The sequence below is a fragment of the Cotesia glomerata genome, linkage group LG3 (genome assembly GCF_020080835.1).
Source record: "Cotesia glomerata isolate CgM1 linkage group LG3, MPM_Cglom_v2.3, whole genome shotgun sequence".
NCBI lineage: Eukaryota > Metazoa > Arthropoda > Insecta > Hymenoptera > Braconidae > Cotesia > Cotesia glomerata.
This window is the reverse complement of record NC_058160.1, coordinates 13315981-13327905: the sequence shown is the minus strand read 5'-3', so window position 1 is coordinate 13327905 and position 11925 is coordinate 13315981. Positions and strand designations below refer to the sequence as shown.

At 34.2% G+C, this 11925-nt stretch overlaps 1 protein-coding gene across 1 annotated transcript; it reads right to left on the bottom strand.

Moving 5' to 3' along the window:
* Positions 1–3122: 3122 nt before the first annotated feature.
* Positions 3123–5219, bottom strand: LOC123261347. Its single transcript, XM_044722937.1, has one exon. The coding sequence runs from the start codon at positions 5217–5219 to the stop codon at positions 3123–3125; it is 2097 nt and encodes a 698-aa protein (XP_044578872.1).
* Positions 5220–11925: the final 6706 nt, after the last annotated feature.

Below are 11925 nucleotides of genomic sequence, written 5' to 3'. Positions count from 1 at the left end.
GAATTGAATGAATGAATTTAATATCTAATTTTGAAAATTTAAATAAAAACTTAGAAATCTTCGGGGATTTTCCGAAGTTTGACGGCGTGCGATAGGTGGCGATAATTCGTCAATAATTTTCGCTTTTAGTAATAATTTTCGGGTTGATAAAGCCCGAAAATTATCCGCCGTTGAACAACCTTTCTCTGGGTTTAATTTCTCGTCTAGAGACTTCTGGCCGAGGAATTAGAAGAGGGTCCACTCTACCTGGTGCGTGCTGCCACAGGTAAGTGAATTTGATCTCCTACGAGAAAAGGCGACTATCCACCTGGAGGCCTTAAGCCAAAAGGTGGTAGGTACCACAGCCGATTAGGTGGGGGCGAGGTGGATTTTATTCACTCTCCCCTTGGGAATCACGGATAGGGCCTGCGGGGCGGCACTAGCCACCCGTCAGGAAACGGGCACCAGAGGGCCGACGAAGGGGAATTAGCCACGCGATTTTGTAAACAACGGGAGTATGATATTACCGACGAAGGTAATGATATTAGTAAACGCCGTGTATGAGTGGGTTTAATTTGAAATAAAAAGGTTTGTTTTTGTTAATATTATTTAAATGATCGAGTTTGAATTAATTTGAATTTACCCTCGTTAGAATCCTGGACTTCGGCGAGCTATATTGAGCTGGGGGTAAAAATACGTCAAAAAGTACCCGATACACCGCGTAAGCAAGTTTTTAAAATTTAGTATAGACTTTGCTGTAGTGCCGTGAAGACCGATATGTCTTCTGTTGTTATATATATCCATGGTTTTATAAACAACGACCGTGAATTTTTGCCTTAAAAAATAGGTGTAACCTCTCTAATTAACGGTGATACTGCACATTGGATTTTGGCTCATGAATTCTCGTTTAACCTGCTATTCGAAGAAAGACAGCTCGAAAACAACGCCTTAACCCGAAAAAATGGTCTTGAATGGTACGATGGGGAATCAATGATAAAATACGTGCATACACAGTTACGCTTTTTTTATCAAAATTCTATAAAAATTTATACAAGAGGGAGGACACAAAAATCATACTTAGAATCTCTACTCTGCAGACCAGTTATAAATATTGAAGATTTGCAAGACAGTCCCTCAGTATCTACGCTGCATCAGCCACGGTTAACCTGTGCCTTACATAGTGTTCTAGAATCTCGAAGAAATCGGAGTCTTGGTTATAATCAGTGTGCTTTGTCTTGTGCTGACTTACTGGAACAGTAAGAAAGTAAATTCTGAAGCTGGTAATAATAGCTACGAGTCTTCACTCGTTTGTCCTTGGGGTGTGAGACGTGTAAACACGGTGCAGGTCTTAAAAGCTATTCAGTATATACCATACCACACGATTGGAGTGCATCCTGCGGACAGGATCCCAAGAGTTTGGACTAAGCCTACAGCCTTCGTAGTAAACACAGATGGATGCCGTAAGCCAGGACAGCACTGGGTCGCCATATACGTTGATAGAGATGGCTGTGGATGGTACTTAGATGGCTATGGACTCACACCGTATATCCCGCAGCATCTTAAACGCCTCAAACACAACTATAAATGGTTCAAATATAACCACATGCAGTTGCAAAAAGAAGATTCTCAAGTGTGCGGTCAATACTATATCATGTTTTTGCATTATATGTCTACATATCCTTCACTTGATAGATTTATATCTATTTTTGACGGAAGACTTTACAGAAATGATGAGATCGTCGAAGAATATTACAATACGCTTATAAAAATAAAGCCAAAAAAATATAACAATAATTTTGTAAGTGACATAATAGCCAATATTCAATCATGTTCTTAATTTTGTATTTGCAATAATCACTAATAATCAATTATGTACTCCTATTCTTTTTTGTGAAATTAAATATCTAAAATGCAAATTTTTGTTGTATCTTTATTTATTTTTGATATAATTACCTCTCCTTTTAAATCTTTTATTCAATTATTAGTTTATATAATAAATTAGTATGATATAATAGTAATATACATCTAATGAAAAGGTAAGTATATCTTTAAATTTAACAAACTTGATAAGTATAAAGAGTTGTAATCAATCCCGTTGATAATCTTGACAAAAAAGGAATTTGCAAATTCAGCATTATTTCTATAACGGTTATACCTGTATGGATGTAACATCATCATGATTATAAAAGCAACCACGTCAGTGACCTTGAGTAAAAAGAATTTGCAAGCTCAGCGACCTTGCAATAGCTTATATTATCATTAGTACTACTACTACTACTACTAGTGCTGCGAACTCACGCATACACACGCTACCTCCACCTCAAAAGAGTGGGATGCGCCAAAGTTGCACCATACTGCTCTGGATTTTTAATGCAGTATCCAGAAACTGGACCCAAACATGGAGTTATAAAACAGGTTCGTGAAAGATTATTAGGAAGGAGACAGAAAGGGCATAGCCGGATTAATATGGGAATTTTGCCCCCATGGCTTTTTTGACTCATACTTAGGGGGTCGATTTGGTATCGAATGAAAATAATTCACACCAATTTTTAGCTCTTTAACTCAAACGGTATTCGAGAATTTCAAAAAAACCTGTTTTTTCAAAATTATTTTTATTTTTATAGTAAAATTCGGAATTGATTAATGATGATTTTTTTCCTAATTCTTACGAGTCCAAAACATGAAAAAATCATATGATCATGATTCTCAAATAGAAAACCGATTTTTAACAAAGAAAAGAAAATTATTTTTTTTTTTTCAGCCTTTTTGAAATATGTCACTCACCAAAATTCGTCAGAAAATGTCTTTTATACTCCTCTATACTCAGGAATTTTTTTGAATTTTTAGAAATGGTAGAACAATTCAAAAAAAATTAAAAACTCATTTTTTTTTTCAAAATCTTGCGTTTTAACAAACTTACATTTTTTTTAGTACACATAAATACGTAGAAAATTTTATTTTTACCAAAAAATATCTTTTCAATAGATAAACAGAAAGATTCAGTAGGTTAAAGTGATTAGAAGGGTTATTATTGATTCAAAAGACACTTAAAGTTAATACTTATATATTTTTTCATACTATTGGGAAATATTTTGAATTTTGATACAGAAAAAATAAAAATTTTAATCAAAATAACAATTAGACTAGTCTTCATCACTGTCTTCATTCATGACGACACTGATTTTTTCATCAATAAACAGACGACTAAGTATCTCAGCTGGTTTTACGATTTTCGCTAAGTATCGGGCGTGAGATAAATAGTATATAATAGCAGCAATGTGTGAGCAACATCCAACAGTACGTCTACCATTTGCACAATCACAACAATATCGAGTTATTCCAGAGATATCGTTCTTATCTGATTGATATTCAACGAAACAATGATATGTCTTCGAATTAATATGTCGAGATCTGACTTCGAATTTTATAATATTAGGTGTAATTTTTAAATAATAAAGTATTATCGTTCCGTTTTCATCCATCATTTCAGCTAAATACGATACAGCTTGAGACATTTGATATGATCCCGTGAATAGAATTTTGAGTTCTTGTTCCGTTAATTCAGGAAAATCAGTTAACATATCTGAAGTTATTGTTGCAAAAGGAACTTTTCTTCTTGCCCAACGATTAGTCTCTACTTCTGAGGCTAAGGTATTATCTTGATACTTTTTTGAGTTCATGGCGGCAATAATTTTTTCAGAAAGATCGAGATCAGAATCAAGTCTCTTACCAAATTCATTGTGCAGAAAACAAGCGATTCGACAAAAAACACCAGTTTTTGGAAGCAATTTATTGTCTAGTTTATGATCTAAAATCCTAAACTTCTGCTTAATATCTCCATGTACTGCTTCAACAACCCAACGGATTTTGGTAACAAAACGGGATTCATTTGATTCATCTGTGGTCAGTTGATTGCGTTTTCCTTTGAGAGCAGGCATTAGCACTTTAAACCCCAATTCTTCTAAATATACTATCACATCCTGGAAGCCACGATCAACTACAATAATGTCACCTTTTTTCAGCAACTTGATCAGACCATTGGGATCACTTAAGATGATTCTCATAATCTCAGCATCGTTCATATTAGCTGTATATGGCCCGAACATATCTATAACGAAACCATTTGTAGTACATATCGTGAATGGTTTGCACAGAGGAACTTTCTTTTGACCAGAATATGATTTCCTCTGGTATTCGTTATTTGCACTTTTTTGATGACGAATATATGTTCCATCGCAAATGAATATCAACTGGTCATCTTTCACTTGATACAGCACTTTAGCAGTATTAGAGGTATTGGCGAGTAATGTCTCCCTACTAATAGCATCGATTCCGAAATACTGAGGTAAAACATCTTTTTCAAATGAAGATATTACTTCATCACAGTAGTCGGATACCATTTGTTCCCGAGCTAAACCAAAAATGGAAGATATCACTGCATTTGAATTTCCTGTTCGTAATTTGAATAAAAAAATAACGAGAGCTTGAATGACATTACGATTCACTGATTTTCTCATCGACGTTAACATTTCACGAAGTTTTATCAATTTTTCCCAGGTAAGGCTCGTAAATACCTCCAACTGTTTTTCTGAAAACGAGTGATCTCCAATTTTATCAATTATAGACGAATCAGTGCCAATAGCCAGCTGCCCAAGTAATTTTTCCAAATCACGAACTTCAAATACACTGGTATTCGAATAAATCCGAAAATTGTTAATTTCTTCATCATAAAACCGCTTTTTTATAATGTGATCTTTACAACACCGATTTCCTTCAGGAATAAAGAGTCGTGTTGTCGAAAATACTTGTTTGCGTGCTTCAAATGGAACAATTGTGATATTTGCTGATAATCCACAAAGGCAACAGTATTTATGTGTCGATATGATTCGGGGAAAACCCAACTCCACAAATTCTAACTCTTCTTCCATTTTTTCTTCAATAACATATGAAGGATCTTCAGATGATGATACGGATGAAATAGTAGTGGATGAAGACTGAAAAAAAATTGGTTGACTTTTGATACTAACTTGATCTGCAGATGAATCCTGAGTGTTCTTAAGTATAGGTGGTCTTGTTGAAATAACTCGACACTTACTACAAAAGGCATCATTAACAAGAACTCTCTTTCCAATTTTTTCTGTCGCAATATTAGCTTCATTAATTGTCATAACAACTTTTTTATAACCAACTGCTTTACGCAAATATATGTTACAATTGATACATTTTTTATCAAAATCCATTCTAACATCAATATTAAAATTATATATTAGGAATTTGGACATATATAAACTGATTAAATATAAAACTTCACTTACTTGAGTCTTTGTAATCGACTGTGACACTATTTAACGACAAAAAATAGTATCTCATAAAGATGAGACAAGATAATATAACAAAAATGATACTCCAGTATAATTTTATGGTGGAACGAAAAAATATTGTCAATATAAGTACTGAATTAATTAATGCGTTAACTGCTATTCAGACAATGACATCAACCATAGAAGCTTCTTTGTTTTTAGGTTATCTAAACAAGCGGAACCTTAGAAGAAATGATAAATGGATACAGAAAATCCCGATAGATGGCGTTATAATGTGCCAACTTGGCCAAAATTTTGAAAAACATAGTTTTAACGTTATCGTTGTCTAGTATAAAGATTGAGAAGTAATGTAATTGTGAATTTTAAACAAAAATAAAATTTTCTACGTATTTATGTGTACTAAAAAAAATGTAAGTTTGTTAAAACGCAAGATTTTGAAAAAAAAATGAGTTTTTAATTTTTTTTGAATTGTTCCACCATTTCTAAAAATTCAAAAAAATTCCTGAGTATAGAGGAGTATAAAAGACATTTTCTGACGAATTTTGGTGAGTGACATATTTCAAAAAGGCTGAAAAAAAAAAAAAAATAATTTTCTTTTCTCTGTTAAAAATCGGTTTTCTATTTGAGAATCATGATCATATGATTTTTTCATGTTTTGGACTCGTAAGAATAAGGAAAAAAATCATCATTAATCAATTCCGAATTTTACTATAAAAATAAAAATAATTTTGAAAAAACAGGTTTTTTTGAAATTCTCGAATACCGTTTGAGTTAAAGAGCTAAAAATTGGTGTGAATTATTTTCATTCGATACCAAATCGACCCCCTAAGTATGAGTCAAAAAAGCCATGGGGGCAGAATTTCCATATTAATCCGGCTATGCCCTTATTCAAAGAAATTCATTTTCACAACTTATTTTATTTGACCAACCCTTTACACAAATAGAACCCCTTACAAAATAATTAAATAAACTGATTCCCGACGATACCCTCTTATAGAGCGTCTATATCTCGGTTTCTAACTTACTACCGTTGTATCCCCAACCTGGGCGTCTATACAACGGTTTCTAAGTGCGCCCAGGAAACAGAGGAGGATAGCATCAATCCCTAGGCTACACTGCGATAATTATCCACGCACACCCACAATTAATTCATTTTTCCATCTTAATCCCTATTGCACCCCCACCTGGGCGTCTATGCAAAGGAATCTAAGTGTGCCCAGGAAACAGAGGAGGAAAACATGAATCCCTAGGTAGCACTACAATTGATAATCACAATCACACACACACCACAATTGATTTTCCAAACACACTAAATATTTCCCCAGATTTTACAGATTAATTTTTATCGATTTATTTTCCAAATTTTACTATTCCATTTATACTAACTTAATTATAAATCCTCATCCACATTCTATTTTGTCGATTTAAAATTCTTAACTAATTTAATGTTGTGGTCTTAATAATACAACATTAAACATTTAATTACAAGAGATCTTCGTATATTAAATTAATAGATTAAAATCTGACAACAGAGGTCTTAATAATCTGTCGACAATGTTTTCGTTGCGTCCGATAATTTACAAATCTACACGGAAAAAAAATTGAAGGAATTTTTACTATTTCACTATCGTAATTTTTATTGAATAAAATAGTAGCGGTGGACTAAACTTGTTATTTTGTAATTTTTACAATCTACTATTGTAAATTTTATCCAACAATCAAGACTAGCAAAAGACTTAAAAAGTCGAATACTATAGAGCAAATTATACAATATGTGTTTGTGAACTTTACAATTCAACTATTGTAAAAGTTCACAGTCGGTTTTTTTTAAATAAATGTTAGGGAGGGGGAGAGATAGGAGGTTGGGCTAATTGATACCATACAGTAACCAAAAAAAGAAATCGGAATTTCCGTCCTATCCGGGAATCGAACCCAGAACTCTTTGGTGGCTGCCAGAGACTCTCCCTCTACGCTATCCGAGGTAAACTAGAACTCGTGTCCTTTAACATTTACATAAACTCGGAGTCTAGCGCTGTGCACGGTTATCACTCACACTAATTGAGAAACATTCCAATTCAACTATTGTAAAATTTGTTATAGTTCTAGTGGAAAGATACAGAGGCAGCACTGGAAATTTTAATTCTTACTTTTTACAATAGTAATATCGTATTTTTTCTAATCGTAAATTGTAAAATTTCATGAATAAATAGTAAATTTTCTTCTAAAATATTTGAAAATTAATAGTAATAAAAGTATAGTCCAGCTTTACAATAGTTGTATCGTAAATTTTCCCAGAAATTTTTTTCCGTGTATTATTACTAAATTATTTTAATTCGCCAGAATTTTAGAAATTCGTTTTACTAAATTATTTAGAATTTTATCATTTATTATTTATTAATTATTTTATTTAATTAAGAACTTAATTTTATTAATTAATTAATTTATTTATTTTACTTTATTTTATTTTAACTAAGGATTATATTTTTCTTTGCAACGCACTAAGATTTTAGTCTCGACCTTGCGTGTCCTCTACTGAGATTTTTAGCGCGGGACAAAATGGCTGACTCTTTCGCTCGGTCTTGCGTCTTTGTCGCACAACTTTTTGGCGATTTTTTTTTCGAACGAAATTTATAAGTATTTTTCTATTTTTAATTAAATAATTGACATTAATAATTTTACTGATTTTAACAGATTATTATTTCACTTTAAATAATTTTATTTTATAGACTGTGTTATATCCGGCATACCGTCTATAATACAGGGCCTCCCATTCCTGCCGAAAAGTGCAGCGCTTGCATATTTAGGGAACAACAACCTGGACTGCGCGACAACTCACTCGTGGCTGAAGAATACACATTACCGCGCATTATCACCTCATCAAAAGGAACCAATTGTTTAATTAGTAGTCCCACTTGCAAATCGCGACCGAGGTGATAAAAGACGTGAACACCATAATTCGCGAGCTCATTTACAAAGTAACAGTTCTGCCTTAGAGCCCGGGTGAGTCCTACACCCCGACACGTGTAGGCAGACTTCAATTATTAAATTAATTAGTCACTTTTCCTTTATTTCCAATTTCGAGTTCCTTAACGGTATTTCCGAGTTCTGTGATTGTGATTCTTCGAGCCACGATTCGTGTTTGCGATAATCGAGATTCCCGCAGTTCCGGTGACCTGATCCCACTCTCAAATCATCTTTTCCTTTTGTGAATTATAATCGGCGAACTTTTGTTTGCCGGAGTCGTTACTCCGGTTACGAACTCATATACTTTCAACGCTATTTTATATTGGTATTAGTTAATAACTGATCAGTGTAAATTAAGACGTGTTTGCCCATAGGGCCTTTAATCTGAATATAAACCTAAAAACTTGAATCAAAGTGTACCATCATTCATAAATTAAGAAGCCCTTCAACCTTCAACCTTTAACCTCCAGTCCAACAGGAGGAAGGAAGCGGCCAAGCAACGGAAGATAAAGTCCAATCAAAGAAAGAATCATCGTTGGAGTCAAGATTCGCAATAGTAAGTGGAGGTTATTATTATTATTTCCGAGGTCGATTGTCTTAATCAAGGGGCCCTCTCCGGGGTTTTCACCTTCGCGAACCCATAAAATAAAACTTAACGATACTTTCGTTAGGGAAATTCATCTGTTATCCGAACCTCCGATAGTCCAGCTACCGAATCCCAAGATCATATTTTTCGGACATAACAACTGTTATGTAAATCATTTTTTTTTTATTTATTAATATTAATTTTTATTAATATTAATTTTTATAAATATTAATTTTTAATTATAAATTCTTTCTTTTATTTATTTTTATTGAAGACCGTCATAATTTTTCGTTCGTTTGTAGACCAGATAATAGGATAATTAGAATCCATGTCCCTTACTTAAGTACTTAGTCTGGAACCTCAATGCATTTAAGATTTGGAAGCTTAACAAACAAGTAAATGGGAGTTTTGTTATAAAGAAAAATTGGAAGATATTATCTGGAAATCTTCAAATCTAAAGATACTCTTAAATGCACTGTGGCACTAAAGTCCAGACTGGGAAATTTTCGTAATTATAAACTAATTAAGAAAAATATCTTTTGGTCTACTGTATAGACATATAATAAAAAGATAATAACTTAAGTTTAGAAGACTTTGCCTATGTGCTAATTAATAATCCGAAATAATTCCTGGTATTATTAATTAAATGTTTAGAGATTTATTTCTGACTTGTTCTTAAATTCATTCCAGATTTTATTCTAAATAAATTCTTCAGTATTTTCTAAATATTTTCTTAATAAATTCTAAATAATATTTTAAGTACTATTCTACGACTAGTGATAGTGACCGAACGCGATTTGGCGATGACCTCCAGCCGACATGAGTGCCTGGCTGATTACGCACTGTGGTATGGATGTGGCGTCACGTACTCCCCAGAAAATATTTTACCTGTAACTGCAAATCCGCATTAGAACTTATTACAAAATAAAATTAACTAATGCAAGCTGGCATGAAGGCCTAGCAAGCAATAATTGATAAAGTTTTATCGCTTCGTTCCACTAGAGTCGAGTGAAATAATAAGTTACCTTGGATAGATGTTTCGTAATTTTTGCGTGTCTGTTCAACTGGATTATTCGGTCACAATGAATCTTTCGAATTTGGTCGGTGCGTTTCTTTCTTCTTCTGCTCTCCCCACTCTCACTACGCCGACACCTCCACCTTGGGGACTCACTTACTAGTCTTAAACTATGACTACGAGGACTTAAGATCACAGCGCTCTGTGATCCGTCGATAACAATGAGTGCGGATAAAAGGGCTTTTAACGGGTAACGATCACTCCGTTACAAGACATTGCCCCATCACTATTGCTGAAACAAATCAAAGATGTAAATGATGTACCATTTTTGCTTATTCACGTCGAGTCAACGGATGTTTCTTGTGCAAAGCATCTTTCCATGTAGGAAATCCCCAGAGTTTGCAAAGGGGCCAGTACTGGGAAACCTAACTTCAGCGTACCTGTATTGGCCCATGCGTGGGCTAGACTGCTTAACTCAGCCTCGGCCATGCCAATGATCACCCAACCTTAGGCCAAGACTGACTAATCTAGCCTTGGCCATTCATTGGCCACTCAAGCGTGTCCCAAGACTGGTTAACCCAGCCTTGGGCCAAGACTGGGCAACCAAGCCTTGGTCAGCACAATGATGACCCGAGCCTGGGCCAGAACTGGGTCCCCCTGCCACGGCCATTCAATAGCGGCCCAGACTTGAGCCAGGACTGGGGGATCTAGCTTTGGTCGACTCAATGATTACCCAAGGGTAAGCCAAGACTGGGAAACCTAGCCATGGCCGTTGAATGGCAACCCAGACTAGAGCCAGAATTGGATAACCTAGCCTTTTTGCCATTCAATGGGAAATTCAAACTTAATGAATCATTGAGTAATAGAATTTTAAACAGTAAATATTTATTGTTTAGCGAATATTTGTTAGCGAATTTTAAAATTGAAAATTTATTATTTAACCAAGACAATTGAACATCGTCAAAATTGATATATTCTCAAAAAAATTAAAATATAATAATTTACAGTTGAATTTTTAATATTGATAATTTTAAACATTAAAATTTATAATAAGATATTAAAAATATACAGAATGATGTACAAAATCTAAAGTAATATAAGAACTTGACTCATATATTTTTTTAGCTTATAAACATTTGTAAGAAATAGCTTATTTTCATTAAAACACAATATTAAATATCATAAATTATATAAATAATAAATCGTCACACTTCGTCACCATATACAGAGTGTCCCAGAAGTAACAGACGCCATTGTAGCATCTGATAAACAAAATAATTCTGAGACGAAAAGTCCTTAGCCATTTTTTAATCAGACGCATAGATAATTAATTATTAATTAAAATAACGTCCTTTTATGCGTTAGAGAGAGAGCACTAGTGTCAAGTCAAGTGCGTTCCAACGAAGACGCTTGCACGTGTGAATTGAAAAATGGCTGAGGACTTTTCGTCTCAGAATTATTTTTTTTAATAGGAGCTACAATGGCGTCCGTGACTTTTGGGACACCCTGTAGATTTAGCTTATGAGAATAATGAGATGTGCATCAGCTTATCGGTCGTACGGTGTAAGGGTTAGTTATCGGTCTGGCAAGCGCGCGGCTTGGGTTCAAATCTTGGTAAGAATGGATGCGATTTTCATTTTATTTCTATAATTAGCGAAAGTTAGGTCTAAATTAAAAGTCAAACGGTCTGAACGTGCGTTAGCTTCACTTAAAATATAAAATAAAAAAATAACACTCCAAAAATTCTTTTTTTATTATTTTTCATCAAATGGAATGGGCCAGACTTGAAAATTAACTATGGCTCAGTCCTGGTAACCAGGCATGTGCCAGTCGTGGTAACCAGGCTTGGCCCATCGTTATCATCCCAGACTTCTACCAGGACTGGGCCAAACTTGGCTTACGAGCTTGGCCCAGAGTTCTACATAGTTGGGCAAAGCCTGGGCCAAGCTTGGCCCCGTGGTACTTTCCTCTATGCGTTTGTATTTGCATTAGATATAATAATTCTAGACAAGAGCGCATAATATTGCAATTCTTAGGATTAGTTCTTTAAATCTTAAGCA